The sequence below is a fragment of the Phytophthora sojae genome (genome assembly GCF_000149755.1).
Source record: "Phytophthora sojae unplaced genomic scaffold PHYSOscaffold_5, whole genome shotgun sequence".
NCBI lineage: Eukaryota > Oomycota > Peronosporomycetes > Peronosporales > Peronosporaceae > Phytophthora > Phytophthora sojae.
In genome coordinates, this window is record NW_009258119.1 from 1,291,968 (window position 1) to 1,307,751 (window position 15,784).

At 55.0% G+C, this 15,784-nt stretch overlaps 4 protein-coding genes across 4 annotated transcripts; all 4 read right to left on the reverse strand.

The window, feature by feature from the left end:
- Positions 1-998: 998 nt before the first annotated feature.
- PHYSODRAFT_333127 (hypothetical protein) lies at positions 999-1,808 on the reverse strand (the record flags this gene model as incomplete). Its single annotated transcript, XM_009530252.1, has 2 exons — positions 999-1,701; positions 1,744-1,808. 2 exons carry the CDS (start codon positions 1,806-1,808, stop codon positions 999-1,001), a joined length of 768 nt encoding a protein of 255 aa, XP_009528547.1.
- A 2,231-nt stretch (positions 1,809-4,039) lies between these two features.
- Positions 4,040-4,845, reverse strand: PHYSODRAFT_255172 (hypothetical protein; the record flags this gene model as incomplete). The annotated part of the gene is made up of 2 exons (XM_009530253.1): positions 4,040-4,364; positions 4,469-4,845. 2 exons carry the CDS (start codon positions 4,843-4,845, stop codon positions 4,040-4,042), a joined length of 702 nt encoding a protein of 233 aa, XP_009528548.1.
- A 3,671-nt stretch (positions 4,846-8,516) lies between these two features.
- On the reverse strand, positions 8,517-8,672 carry PHYSODRAFT_507182 (hypothetical protein; the record flags this gene model as incomplete). Its single annotated transcript, XM_009530254.1, has 1 exon — positions 8,517-8,672. One exon carries the CDS (start codon positions 8,670-8,672, stop codon positions 8,517-8,519), a length of 156 nt encoding a protein of 51 aa, XP_009528549.1.
- Positions 8,673-13,392: 4,720 nt separating this feature from the next.
- On the reverse strand, positions 13,393-13,575 carry PHYSODRAFT_458372 (hypothetical protein; the record flags this gene model as incomplete). The annotated part of the gene is made up of 1 exon (XM_009530255.1): positions 13,393-13,575. A coding segment is annotated over one exon (183 nt), but the record flags the coding sequence as incomplete, so codon positions are not given.
- Between the last annotated feature and the right edge of the window lie 2,209 nt (positions 13,576-15,784).

A 15,784-nucleotide genomic window follows, 5' to 3' on the forward strand; every position in this document is an offset into this window, starting at 1 on the left:
TTCGAGCGTACATCGCTGAGGCGGACCAGAGCGACTGGAACGACCATGCTGAGCGCTTGATGTTTGCCCTGAATACATCGTTCGATGCCACTCGCCTGGACACTCCGTTTTTTCTGATGCACGGCTGGGACGCACACGGCACTGTGTCTGCAATGTTGGGACCCAGGCCCTCGATTATCCAGGAGCGCACTGCGTACGAGTGGCGCAGGAAGCTGCAGCGTGACTACAGTTATGCACAAGCTTGCGCTGATGATCTCCAGAAGAAGGCCAACCGGCGCGCTCTGCCGAACAAACCAGGAAGTGGAGAGAGCTGTCCGAACGACTGAAGGCATGATTCGCAGCCGGTGATCCTGTGTGGCTGTATATACCCAAAGTGCAGCCCGGGCTGAGCCGCAAACTGGCTCACATGTGGCATGGTCCCTTCAGAATTCAGGAAATCCATGACAACTTCCGCGTGAAACTCAGGGTTGAGAACACAGGATATCGCGTGAACCCCTGGGTACACGTGAGCCGTTTGAAACCCAGAGCACTATTCCCAAAGCGGCCCACTGTGGAGATCGACGTGGACGAGGATGATGAGTTTGATGCGGCGCTGTTGCCTGAAGACAGCTGGGAGCCCGACGCTGCGAACGATGAGTACGAAGTCGAGCGAATCCTGGATTTGCGATGGACTAAACGGACTCGGACATCGAGACGAATTCGCGAGTACCTTGTGAAGTGGAAGGGGTATGATGAGACCGAGTGGCTGCCTGTGTCGAAGCTCAACTGTGGTGCCCTGCTCTACGAATTCAATCAAGGCGCAAGAGCGCGGGCCTGTTTCCAGGCCATGCAGGCTGGAGATGATCACCAGGATTCTAGCACTCTGGGGTGACAATGACCCAGAGTTACACGTGATATTCAGGGGAAACTCTGGGTGACACTGTGAAACTCTGGGGAAAATCGACGGAACGTGTGAATATTGGAGACGGAAAACGTGAATGTGATTTGACTTGATTTGATTATGGAGAAGGTGATACTGCTGAGGCTTTGGCAGTGTGTGAGAAGGAAGATGAAGGCGAACGACGTGGACATAGGACATCGATCCCAGCGTCGGCGCCACATACTTCCTTCAACCCCTGAAGATCCTCGTCGGAGAGCTCCTCGAAGCCGACCAACGTGGTCGCGCCGCCGTAGCCTTCCATGGCGAACGCGCCCGCGCGAATGTCGTTCACGATCCCTGGGACCCCCACGAGATACGCGTTGGTCTTGAGATTCGGTGGAGCCGGCAGTTTCCAGTGCGGGGGGCGTTCAGGGACCAAGAAGTCAGGGGGATCGACCTCCTCCTGCCGAAGCATGCCTGCGAAGATGAGTCCCCTGACGTCCTCTAGCGTCGCGTGTCGTGGTAACTTGAACTCAGGGGCGCCCTCCATGTCCACGTCCGGAGCCACGCCGCCTGCGTCTGGAGCCTTGGACTCTGAGTTCGCGTCACCAGTTTCTTGGGTTGCAGCGTCAGTCGAGGCGTTGCTATCGGCCTCGCGCATGTCCGCGTCGGAGGTCTTGCCGGTGTCGCTGGAGAAGGAGATGCGCTTGGTCACGCCCGTCTTGGTGCTGCACGTCGAAGTGTCGCCGGACGCTGAGTTACCCGCCTGGCCGCTGCCGCCGCCTGCTGGTGCGGTGCTCGCAGGGGTGTCGCCGGTGCGCTGCTGTGTCGGAGGTGGCGCGCTGCCGGGGGGCACCGTGCCTTCAGCTGGCGCCGTCGCTTACTTGCCGTCCGAAGTCGCCCTCTCCGCCATGTTGACGATCTGCGAAATGGCGATGTGACCGCGCATTGCCCGTTGGAGGTTTTGCGTTTGAGAGGAGAACCTTGAAGATAGGTCCTGACCAACCGTTGGGGAGACAGGGTGCCGCCAAAGTGAGTGAAACCCTGGGAGTCGACAGAGTGCAACGGCCGTATCGAAGTCGACGGTGGATAGACCTGTGTATTTTTGTGGCCTGGCCATGGTTCACCAGTTCGGAGCGATTTCCTCTTTGATGGACCCGGACCAGGAGGGGCGGTTGACACGAGGCGGTCCCCAGAAAATTGCCGACAATGTGCCGTCACCTCTGTGACCTGGATTTTGTATCGGATGCTGATTGGTGGATGACTTGGATACGGCGCGGCTGTACCTGCGTGACATGGATGGCGACTGTGGGAGAGAAGTGATTTCTCGGGATGAATCCAGCGTCTGACCGCAGATGGGCCCAACTAGCTGGAAGTGTGAATCCTGGGAGTGCACGCCCAGAATTTCAGAGAACACTCAGTCCAGCCGCGGACTTTCCCTTACGATGAGTGCCTAAAGTCTGGCGGAAAGTGTCTCTGGAGAATGTATCCCAGAGTACGCCTCATCTTGCTGTGGTTCAGAGTGCCCCAGAGGATCAAATTACCCTGAGAATCAACCCACTACTACCATGATCATGCGCAGGAGGCCGCTAAACCCACTAAAAGTGTGGCTTTGAGGAGATACACATGAGTCTGCACTGCAGCAGACTTGTTACCCAGAGTGCCGCACGGAAAACCTAGAGTGCCGCACGATGACCCAGAGTTCACCTCCCTGAGTGCAGTTGACCCAGAGTTCCAAAGATGATTCTCTGGGTTTGGACCATAAATCCAGACTCTATACTGAACTTAAGTGTTTCCCGAGCCAACACCCAAGAATCCCCACAGTTCCCCAAGATTCCTCAGAATTCCCAGGATTTCAGAAGATGACCCTGAGTGTCACCTGGTTTTCAGGGATTCGAGTCAGTTCGAAACCAGTCTGCAATCAAAATGATGCGTGACCTTGAACAACCGTCATGGATGCACAGACTGGATACTTTCGAGGAGTCGAGAGGGAGTCCTGCACCATACTAAACCAAGTCTAAGGACCCACAATTGGCACTTTTGACGCCGTGCGACGATGGATTCGCAAGCCGATCGCAAGATTGGACCGCTGAACCCAAGGTATACTCAAGACAAGACATTTTGACCCCAAGCATAGTGAACAGAAGATATATGCCCGAAGAAGAGAGAGAGAGAGAGAGAGAGAGAGAGAGAGAGAGAGAGAGAGAGAGAGAGAGAGAAGTAGCTGATAAAAACCGAACAGAGTTCCTTTTACCCTGTACTGCGCAAGTGACTTCGGCCAAGCCTGCCGACGGAAATCCGGAGGACCCGAGACTACGACCGCGGGACGCTAAGGGCACATCAACGGCGAAAGACAGCCGTCTGTGTGGGCTCCATCAAACTCAAGTCCAGTTAGGTGGTGACCAGCGACGGCCTTGAGCTTCCTGGGGTGATCCATCTATTCCATATCCTAGTTGGGTCACTTGCTGTGCTCGTGGTAGCCCATTTCATATTATTCCAGAGGGTATTCTGGGGTGCTAGGTAGTCGCCTCCAGGGTTTTGTATTGACTGCTTGTGTGAAGGGAAGGTAACTGATAGTGATTGTATTTTCTTCCTTTATTGGAGGTGGTGCGCGTTTGTGTGAGTCTCAGGGGAGCTAGGCCCTGAATTTCAGACTCGAGTGAGCCTAGTGTGTGTGTGACCCACCGTCCAAGGGTCCAAAAGAATAAGTGACGGCTAGTTGTAGCGTTTGTATACTCTGTATTTGTTGGTTTTATCGAGCTAGGAGGGCATTTGGGTAAGGTGTCTTCTGAGTTCCAAGTCCCGGAGTTGACTGAAATCCTGGACCCTGAATTCGTGATATACTGGGTTTCGGGAGATCTGATTCTCTGGGTTTGCCTTTGGTGTGGAGGTGCGTTCTGAAGTAGACGTGCACTCCCGCACTTCTTCGAAGCTACATTTACTACCGGTGGAGTGCCGTTCCGTCGAAGACAAACGAGCCGACAGGGATTACACAAGGTACCCACGCCAACCAAGGAGTGTGATTCTCAGGGTTTAAAGCTTTGAGGCTGCGAATCTCTGGGTCTATCTTCTTGCTGTTGACTCTCAAGTCGATTCTCTGGGTCTACCCCTGGGGAACAGTCTTGGGCTGCGCCATACGAACCCCCCCCCCTGGGCGACAAAGGTTTCATCGGCCTCGCCTCACGTGCCCATTATCGGAGACTTTGCCGTCGTCATCGTGTCTGTTCTCGGTCGTCTCGCGCGCGTCGTGGTCTTACCGCCACTCGCACTAGCCCCGTCTGCGGTCGTCATCACCGTCAACTCACGTGGCTCGCTGTTCGCCGTGACGCTCGCCTGCGCCGCGTCGTTTGCCGACACCACGTTCATGGCCGCCTCGTCGGCTGACTCACTGCGTCCCTCCGATCTAGCTACTGCGTCGTCACCGTCGAGTCGCCCGTCATCCCGGCCGTCGTCGTGTTTCAGCGGTACCGCGAAGGTCACGCGCTTCCCTCCGTGTTTGCCGGTTCTGTGTAGCCTCGCCGTCATGTCCCGTCAGTTTCGTCGTCGGCACTCGTCCTTCCGGGCGCCGTGTTCGACTCGCGGCCGTCAGCTCCGCCGTGGACTCGCTACCCGAGCCTGAGAGGCCGCGCCACGCTTGACGCCTCTTCCTCCCGGCGCGTATGTCCCTTCGTCGGCTGCCTTGCCACCGCCGACACTTCTGGCGTAGCCACCTCCGGCACCACGGTGCGTAGTTCGTGCTGTACACGCGCTTCGTCGCCGTCATTCGGCACAACGGGGTCCTTGGTAACTTGGTATGTGCCACCTCCGTCCACCGTCACTGCTTCTCGCTCGCTTCCGTCGCCCGCGCCGTCGTTGGTCGACTGCTGCCCGCTGCTGCCACCACTGGGCCTCTCTTCCGTCGAGGGCGGCTGCTTCGCCGTCTCGTTCGACGCTCGTTCCGTGTGGATCACGGACCTCGACTCCTCGTTCGACACAGCCGTCGTCATCGGCTCGGCCGCCGCACTCGCACTCCGTCCAGCTGCCGCCGGATCAGTTCTGCCGTCTGTAATTGTCCCTGCCGCACTTGTAGTCTCAGCCGCGACGCCGGCTGCTCGCACAGCCGCTCGCTCTCTTGACCGTCGCCGTCGGCCGATTGCCGCCAGCACCGTAGCCTTAGTGGGCGCTCGTGAAAGTGCATACGCTACGCCGTTCGCAGTCCCTGGTCGAAAGACGATCTCGAAATCAAATTCTTGCAAGGTTAAGGCCCAGCGATGTAGCTTGTCAGTCAGATTAGGGCTGGTCATCGGCCACTTCAGTGCCGAATGATCCGTGACAATGGAGAATCGCCGTCCGTAGAGATACGGGCGGAACAACTTAATGGACCACACCACCGCCAGTCATTGCAACTCGGTGATGCCGTAATTAGCCTCCGTTGCACTCGTCAACTTGCTCGCGTATGTCACAGGTTGCCAGCCGTGGTCACGAACCTGCACGAGGCACGCCCCGAGCCCCACTTTGCTTGCGTCCGTCCCTAGTCGAAAGGGTAGAGTAAAATTAGGGTAGATAAGCAAAGGTTTGCTCGTCAAATCCGTTTTCACATGTTCGAACGTGAGACCTGCTTGTGAGAGCCTCTCAAGCACGCAAGCTAACTTCAAAATGTGCCGTTCAATGTCGCCGCGTGTATAAACCACAAAACCGTCTAGGTAGACTAGACATGTAGTTCACGTAAGCCCGCGCAATACACTGTTCATCATCCGTTGAAGCGTGGGCGGAGCGTTCGTAAGTCCGAAGGGCATGCGAACGAACTGGTAGAGTCTCTGCTTCGTAGTAAAGGTCGTCTTCTCTTTGTCTTTGGCTGCCACGCGGATTTGCCAATACCCCGCTTTCAAATCCAATGTGCTGAACAGCAGCGCGCCGCCAAGAGCCTCCAGCGTTTAATCGATCCTTGGTAGCGGGTACACGTCATTTCGTGTGACCTTTTTTAGGGCACGATAATCCACACAAAAAATGTACTTCGCCATCTTTTTTCTGCACCAGTACGACGGGAAACCCCCAGGCACCGTCGCCCTCTTAATCACGCCGGCCGCCAACATCTTTCGCACGTTCGTCTCAATCACCTCGTCCTCGGTCTGAACCTGCCGTCTACGCTTCAGCATGATGGGCGCCGCATCGCCCGTGTCGATGTGGTGCTCGGTGCTCAATACCGTGGCGGGTGGACAATCGCTCTTATTTGCCGTCAGCTGCCGGTATACCATCAGCAACTGCACGATCATCCGCCGACTCTCGCCGTCCTCAACGCCTACATTAACCTAGTCCTCGTCGTCGAATGGCTCAGCGCTACCACTGAGTCCGTCTAACCATTCATTGATCTTGTCACGGCGCAGTGCGCCGCTCATCTGCAACAGCTCGACGTCCTTGTCGAGTGGGATCCATTGCCCAAGCTCTTGCTTCGCTGGCAGCCGCACTTGTCCGTCCTTCGCGTTCACCGCGCCGTGCTGTTCTTCACCTTCGTGACGGTAGCCGCCAACATACCCGCGCCTGTGCACTTGGTGGGCAAGAAGATGCCTACTTCGCCGTCGTCAGCCGCCACTGACACCTCGACCGGTGTCACGGTACTGCCGTCGAGCTCCGCTCGTCGAACCACCCGCACTGCCGCCACACGCGATCCCTTTCCGCTGTCGTACGTGCGAAACGGAAAGACCACCGCATGCCCAGCCGTAGTGTAGCGAATCTCATTGCGATCAAAGTCCATCATGGCTCCGTGCCCACGCATGAAGTCCACCCCGAGTAGGAATTCGTTAGTGCAACCTGACACCATGCATGCTTCAACACGAATCACTTCGCCGAACACACTGCGCGTGTTCAAACTCCATGCGCCTACTACGTATAACAGGAAACCACCAATGCCTTCGACGTAATCCACAGGGGCTGCTCGCTCCACTCGGTCGCCGAACTGGGTGCCCGCCACCGTGTAGCGTGCGCCGCTTGTCGAGCTTCACGTGTCGTCTTGCGCCGGCCACATCCATCGTTGCGGTTGGAAGCCCGTCATCCTCTCCCACGTACTCCACAACTTCGTCACGCGCCGTACGCCGTGCGCTTCCATCACCACGGTGCTGTACGATGCTCACGCGCGCTCGTTGCCCTCGTCCTTCGTCATCACGCTGCTCACGCAGCTGCTTGCGCTCTCGCAGCTGCTCCATTGCTTCGTCAGCCACTCGCTGTCGCGCAGTCCGTTACTCATCGCTCACGCGCTGCTCCTCAGCTACATTCTCTCGCTCGCGTCGCCGTTTCCGAGCCATACACACCTTGACTCGTTCGTGCTTCGCTCGCTTCCGGGCTCTTCACCGTGCCAAACGCGCCAGTTCTACGCTGCCACGACCTACAGACTCGTCGTTCGAGTCTGCACTTGACTCGCTCGTCACTACGTCTTCCACGGCCGTCGTGGACTCGCCCGCCGCCATCATCACCTTCCCGGCCACCGTCGTCTCCACAGACTCGCCGGAGTCCGCCACCGTCGACACCAACGACTGTGTCTTGGTCACCGTGCACGTCTTAGCCGTGCTTGTCGTCACTGGGGGCTTCTCTTTGCCTGTCGTGGCCCTGACGTCGCTTCCGCCGTCACTCAGGGGCATATCCTCTTCACCCACGTTCGACTCGCCCATACTCGTCGTAGGAACGTCGCTCGCGTCGTCGTCCAAGGGCCCGTCCGTGGCCTTCGTCGCGCCCAGCTTCATTACCAGTGCCGCCTCTGTCGAGGTCGCACCTGCCGCCGCCGTCTTGGCCGCCGTCATGACTGTCGGCGTCGAGCACGTGTCCCGTGCTGTCTTCCCAGTCGGCTCGATCGCCAACGTGGTCGACATCTGCTTGGTTCCGCCCTCCGTCGACTCACAGGGGTTAGCCGTCGCCTCCGGGCTCACCGTCGCGCCTTCTCCAGCTCGAGGGTCTGCGCCTTCTCTAGCTTGTCGTCCATCGCCGTCGCGCTGCGCGGTATCTTCGTCTCGATGCACAGGCTGGCGGTCGGCCCGTACGTATCGTGCTGCCGCCATCGCCGGCCATACCGTGGCTACGGAGCGAGCCGCTCGTTCCTTGTCCGTCGCCGCAGCATCCGCCTTCATCATGCGCACGACCGCCGTCATGCCAACCTTCGACGCATCCGGCGTGCGCGTCACCACGCACACAGGCGTCGTCCGTCTCTTCGACTCGGGGTACTCGCCGTTGCTGACGTGCTCCGCCCTTGCCTCGTCCTCATCGTTCTCATCGTTTTCGTCTTCGCAGGACACGGCCGTCGCCGTATCTCCACTCGCCCCGTCCGTCTTTCGCGCCGACGCGCGCAACGGTGCGGGTCTCATTCTCATCAAGGTGTGTTTGTCGCCAGCGGCGGCACGCACCACCCTCATCTCATCGTTCTCGTTCTCTTCCGTGTCGGCCACACTCGCAGCCGTCACGTGCCTCATCGTTTTTCCGCCGTCCTTACTCATCGCTAGCCCCACCGGCTGGGGGGTTCCACCTCGCAATTCCCCCTCGATAGCGCCTTCTACTCGTTTTCCGCCGACACCGGTTGCTCCTTACGTCCGCGCGTCATCATGTATGCGTCGTTACGAGCTTTCGCCTCCCAATTGCCGGCGACCGCAGCACACGGACACGCACCCGCGCACCTCCGAGTCCGTCTCCTTCTTCTTCACGGGCTCGAGGCAGGCGGGTCCACGCACGTTCGTGCGAAGTGGCCCGAGCGATTACACGCATAGCACTTCGGCTCGGTAGGGCACTGCATCGCCCAGTGGCCAGTATGACCGCAGTGAAAGCACGCACCGCTCGCCTTGCCCTCACCGCTCATTTTGTTGCCTGGGCGCTTCTGCTCCGTCGTGCTGGTCTCGACACGTCGCTTGTCAATCTCCATCCTTCCCGTTGAGATCCAGTACCAGCAACATACACACAATGCACAGATCTCATCGGCAAATCTGGAATAGGGGAGGTGATATCGGCAGCGGGGAGCCCGCTATCCGCGGCGGGGAGTCCGCTATCCGCAGCGGGCGTGCATATAAAAGGGATGCATCTACCCGAATTTACCAAAAGTTGCAGCTACTTCAAATCCCAAAAGTTGTAGCTCTTTCATAGCCATCCATCGCCTGTCTGACGAGTCAAACAGTAAATCATCCGCTTACAGCTTGCTGCCTGCCCGTCTCCCAGTTCAAATGCCTTAAATGGCTACATATCCTGCCTCTACCGCCACGCCACGAGCAACGCCACCAGCTCAGTGGGCTCTGTGCCAGCGGCTTCCCCATGCTTTTTACAGTGGATACGTCTCGCCAGCAACTCCACTTCCAGTGTCTCGCATCGAGGATAGAGCTTCGCGTGAGTTACTTTATCCGGAAGAGCAAGTCGTCGAGCAGCCCACGGTACTGCGCCTACCGTCGCAGCGCATTTGTTCAGCTCAGTCGTTTTACGGCTACGGAGCATCCGCCGTGGCTGGGCCAGCGGCTTCGTTGATACAAGCGAGTGCAACATGAGCTCAATGAACTTTGCGAGGGTTGAACCCGAGCATTGGTATTTACCATGCCTCAAAGAGCAGCATTTTGCGTCGCCAGTGTTGGCGCAGAAAGCATTGAACGACTTTGGGTGCCAACACGGTTACGCAATGGCTTACAAAGGAACGACCTCCGATAAATTCCGACAGCGTCAGCTCATCCGCTATGGCTGCGATCGCCATGCCCCCCCCCCCCCCCCCGACGTACTTTGGTGGAAACAAGCGTGCAGCAACGTCGCAACGCAAGTAGCAGAAAGTGTGGCTGCAAGATGTAAGTGTACTTGGTTCGAAAGTTGAGGACTGATGGAGAGATTACGTGGGAGCTTCAGCATCGTGGACGAGCGCTAGAGCACAATCACGCTCCTTCCTCCCACCCGGCCTCGCACCCGCTCCACCGCCGAGCTGCTCTCTCTCTCTCTCTGATGCTGTTCGATTGGCAATTGCAATCGATAGTCAGACTGGGACAACTGCCCGCCAAACTATTGCACGACTTCTAGTTGAAGACCCTTCCCTGATAATTACACCTCGGGACGTCTACAATGAGCGATATAGAACTGGTCTTGTCGCAGTAGGAAGTCTCTCACGAATGTCTCACGAATGGATCAACGATCTTTGTTGGGGTCGTCAAAGTTATTCATCGAAATGCCTTGCATCGCGTGCTAGAGCCCGAGCGTATTCAAGATCGTAGAGCTCAACGTGCAGCGGAGCGCTGAGCTCAACGGCATATGGCAGGAGCCGGACCGAGGGGGACACGTCGAATCCCCTCTGCTTTTGAAAATTAGGTGTGTACAAGTTTATCATAGCTAGATCATACCATCGTTAGCGGAAACTACCCCTTCCCTTGTATGTGGACTCAGCTTCATGGTGTGGATCGTTGATTTAACCCTTCTAGCCCCAACCTTATTCTGTAGTGATTATACAGAATAAGATGACTTGATTAAAGTATACGTCAAAACTGCTGGAGGTATGCTATTTTACAGGGTGACAGTACAGCAATCGTGCACTTCCAGCACAAAATAGCTGCGAACGTGGACAAAAGATGAACAATGTATCCACCATCTGATAAAAATGGTGTGTGCTCATTGTGCGAAACAAACGTAACACACACGTTAGTACCTTTAGAACTGCAATACCTGTCAAGCTCGGTATGAGTCCGAACCGAGGAGCGTTAACAGCACCAGTCATCCGTCCTTCATGCCACGCGGCGGGTGAGGCCCAGGCGCTGAGGATAAATTGTCCAGTTCCTAACTGACGGAGTGAGGAGGAACTGGACAATTATTTCCTAGCGTCACTAGACCTCCGATAGACTTCGTGTATGCATCTATTCGCTCCTTACGAATCCTCGCCATCGTCTTGCTAACTAGCGCTGGTGATCACTTTATCGTGCTGTGGCGTTCGCTCATGTCCGTCGCACGCACAGTATCCATAAGATGTAATATACGAATGTATTATCGATAAGCTCTGCTACATCCTAAATATACAGCAGCATGCGGGCTAAACGCTCTCGGTGGTCACCCCAGGCTTCGCGCAGTGTACGGCAAAGCGTTTGCTAGAAGTCCCTTGTTCAGTAGACTCCGTTTCACGGCCGCCTTGCCCTGTAGCATCCGTCGTATTCAAATCAGCACAAATCCTTATTCTGTACCTTCCGCTGTATCCACTTGGGTTGGTCTGGTTTGCTCTGTAGCATCCGTCATATCCATCGCTACCGGACTGGTCTATTCTGTAGGTACCATCACAATAAATTCAGTCAATACACGTTGGTCTGCAGCTTCCATCTAGCCCCTCTATCGCATCGCCTCCATCTGCCGTTTATCGCCTACCAGGTAAGCGCCTGAACGACGCATGCGCTGCTGTGGAGCGCTAGTTGAAGCCGTTGCTAGCGCTGCGGATGCCATCATGGAGGTGGTTGGTCCAGGAGTGACGAACGCGCGCATCGATACTTAGTGGTAGCCGGCAGCACCGCCTCGCACGGCGCACTATGGGCTCGCGCGCGCTTGAATACAATTCCAGACTGACCTTAGACAATATATCGAACAGACTGTAAATAGACTTGCTTTCCTTTAGCATCACTACCACGAGTATACTGTTATGGCGACCTCGAGCTCCCAGTAGCGCCAGGCCCTCGCCTACGCAGCAGCATTAGCACGTTCTTACCGGGCTTGCAGAGATCGAGGTACGTCTGGTCAGGGCGGTTTCGCGTTCCGAAGTAAAAGGCACCGCGAGTGGCTGCCTAACGGTCACTATGGCCTTACACCCCAATTTTCCAACCTGTTGGGGATTTATACCCTTCTATAGCCGCAGAAGAATCCCCGTCTATCTACCCATCACAGATCCAACGGGAATGATGGGCTGATTACTCACTATACAAAAAACTATATGCGAAGTTTTTCGCGGAAACCAAGTTTGCTGGATATTAACCCTTTCGCGGTAAAAGGATACAGAAAGCGCCCTTTAGATGATTTTCCAAAACACGGTAGAGTGTACCCCCTCTTAAAGGGCGCATCCTGTGCCATTTTGCACAAGTTCAAGCTAGTAATCAACCTTCTTTAAAACATCATAATCGGTACGCAGAGTAATCATCATGTAATCAGTCTTAACTAATTCTAAGTCATACGCATACATTCTATGTATCCTGCAAATCACCGTAGGTGGCATGTCCCATGAGACACACCGAAAAGGCTCCGTAACTTTGTAAAAGGACGCCTAGAGCGCCCTTTTAGAAGGAAATATCAATGAGCTGTATACTATAATTTATTGAGGATACTCGCGAAAGGGTTAAATCCTGTCGACATGCTTATTCTGTAGGATACAGAATATGGGGCTAGAGGGGTTAATGAGGCGGATCGATGATTTTGTAACGCTGATCGATGATCTAATGATGCCGATCGATGATCTCCATGAGGCGGATCGTTGATCTAATGAAGCGGATCGTTGATCTAATGAGGCGGATCGATGATTGGATGATGTGAATCGATGAGCTAATGACAAGGATCGATGCCATGATGATGCTGATCGATGTGTGCATGGGTCGGATCGATGATATAATGTTGTGTATAGATTCCGGTCGTAAGTTATGGAAGTGAAATGGCTTCACAGTCATCTCCTTCATCTAACTTCTTTATCTCGAGCTTTATTGTCTTCTCTACATGGTGACCCTCGTAGCTGCTGTACTCGGCTCCGTAATAGCCAATAGATACATCTCTTTGTCTTTATACTTTGCTATAATATACTGCATTACAAATGCCTTTATATTGTGGTGTAACCGGATCGATGATTTTATAATGCAGATCGATGGTGTAATGATACTGATCGATGATTTTGTAATGCGGATCGATGATTGCATGATACGGATCGATGATTTTTGTAATGCGGATCGATGATTGCATGATACGGATCGATGATTTTGTAATGCGGATCGATGATTGCATGATACGGATTGATGGTTTTGTATTGCGGATACATGATTTCCCACCTAAAATGTAAGTTAATATATTCTTCACAGTACGTATCAACAACAGGTGTTATGTATTAACGTTGTTTACTCCTCTTTTTCTTCTTGTTTGTCATCCCCGGTGCCCCCAGCACACCTGTGGGTATAGTACGTGTTCTTCTTGCCGGAGTGAGAGTCACATACCTCGCAGTAGGCTCCCTTGTCGTTATTCCGCTTTCTCTTAGCAGCAATCGCAGGCTTCTCGGGGTTAGCGCTGCAAAACCGTTTGTGGTTATTCATGTCCCGCTTATCGACACAGTTTTTAAAACAGTCAATGCAGCGGTAAACAGCCCACGCCACACGCTCTACAACGCCCTCATCGCGGTAGACACCGTCCACGTTAATACGACCTTGGATCCTAATGTTTCCATCGGTGTACGGGGTGTCGGCGTGGGAAAGGTCGCCTCGGTAGACGACAACATCTCCCGGGGACAGATCCTCAAGTGCCGTACATTTCCCGCTTAGCGCTGCCCCCGCAAACGCATCGGGTACGATTATGAGCTTCGTTTCGGGCTCTACAACAAGCAGCAGGGATGCCTGGACCCACTCATGCTTGATCGTCGCGTCAGCAGTCTCCGCGGACTGAAAATCGCGGTGCAACTGCTCGCCCCGAGCTGTTGGTAGGGACTGCGCCACGGAGATCCGTTCCGACACACTCCACGACTTGTGCACGTTCGAGGCTAACGTCACAAAGCGCTCAAACAGCAATCGAAAAGCGGCAGGAGCGCTGTCCTGGATACCAATTTCCTCTACACGGCGGGCTGGGTTTCTGATGTCTCGTAGCCATTTCGTCTCGCTCATGCTCATTATTTCGCTCAGCAACAACTTAACTTCGTCTTGGTTCATGAACCCACGCAAAGTAGCATAGCCAATATTCCAAAATGTAGCCATCTCATTAATAGACCAAGGTTGCGTGATATCAACAGCGCGCTCGCTATTAGTTTATCTTGGCGTGCGACTCCTTTGGGGTGTCGGTCGGGTCCTTGGCCGACGGGATGGACACGCGTGTCCCCGTTCAATGTGCTGGAGTTGCTAGCAACCTCTTCCCGGACGCTACCAGCACCGTCTGAGCCCTCACATGGAGTCGCCGCCGCATTTGATGGTGGATCATGTGTTGAGATGGCCGAGGCCCCGGTCGGAGCAATGCTAGCGACAGACGATGGCACACGGACAGTCTGTACTCCGGTGGGGCCTTGCTTTCGTTGAGCCTTGTCAGCCTTCGAGCCGCCACGGCCAGCCTTGGCTCCAACTGGGCCTTTGTCCCTACGATTGCGTACCGCCGTCGAGTGTGAGGGCGTCGAGTGCGAGGGCGTCGAAGGCGAGGACGCCAAGGGCGAGGACGCCGAGGGCGCGTTCACCGAGTGCGCGTCCGCTGCCGAGTGCAAGTGAGCGGGACTTGAAGCCGCAGCCTGCTTCTTGGCTGCAGGCGAAGGCGGATTGCCTGAGCGTGCTGGTGGGCCGCGTTGTTTGCTTGCGCGGGGGATGCGCCGGCCGGGAGTTCTAGCCGCGTTGCGGGCAGGAGAATCGGCAGCGTTGCATGACTGCGCGAGGCTTTACCAGCGGGGCTTGTGCTCGGCGGGGTGGGGTAGAGGAACGTTTCTACTAGATGATCTGCGAGAGGCTCTGTGAGCGACTCTCACGGCCGTCGAGCCGATTGTACCAACTTTCGTCAGATCCGATGTGCGTTTCTTTTTGCAGTACTCATCTACCACATGATTTGTCAGACTTGTTTTTTGTATGCACGCCCGCGGTGGATAGCGGGCTCTCCGCTGCCGATATCACCTCCCCTGGAATAGCGATGTCGAATGTACCTCGCAGAGCTAGTACAGTTATGCAGACGAGATTTGCGCTTGCTGGATGATGGGTACTGAGTTTAGTGAAAAATGGAGGGACCAGGCCTTCTAGCGGGAAGCAGCATGCAAGTGCAAGTTGCTAAATAGTTATTATAGCAGGAGTGAAAGGATCATACATGTAATGAACTTTAGATAAGTTATTGCTGTCGCATGATGCAATCATGACGTCACACGGTATGAGCGACAGTACCTTGCCCTGAACGATGGGGCAGTACGGACATTAGAACTCCCTAAACGACCGTCCCAGGCAGCGGTCTACGTGACGCGATGCTCCGCGACCAAGACAAACTCTTCACTACATGTACAAGTACGAACACAAGAATATCGGCGATATTCGGCGATACAGTATTATATCGCCGACCCCCCCCCCCCCCCTCAACGACCGCGCTCTGCTTGAAAACTGAGCCGACGGTACAAGACGAGGCGCTACTTTCCCATTAATTGAGTAATTCAGTACATTAGAGAGATTTCGCAAATGTCCGAATCCGATTCCCGAGGTGGTCAGAGCACCTTTAATGCGACAGCACAAGAGCACCGGTTAATGGCGCCCAAGGCGCCATTAGAAAAGCAGCTGGTTTTCAGGTAGGAGGGGAATATATAGACTGTTGCCTCAGCTTTCCAAAGCCCGAAACGGGTGCTAACTTTGACTCTACGCAGCATGTAAGCCTGCACCTGGACAAACTTTTGGTACTGCGTACTTCATAGACGTATGTTAGAGCTATCGAACACACTAGCTTGCATCGGCGGAGTGTAAGTAGGCACTTAGCAGGACTCCCGCCACCTCAGGGACTCCTTCGGAGTGCCAATTTCCAAAGCCATCAGCATCCCTCCTACACTTTAATGGCGCCGTAACGTTAAGGGCGCCCTAGCTATCTGTGCAAAGTCTGTGTACCGAAGCAAATCTGTACACAGATCAGAATAATAAGGGATTTGTATTGACGGAGAGCAGCGGGACGGGTGTCATGGGCTCATCTGGTCGTGTTGTGAGCTGTTGTGATGACACGTTGCCACAGCAAGCAAACCTGCGCGGAGTGCTCGTAAAGCAGGTCTGCGCGATTTTGCGTAGGTAGGTCCTGCAC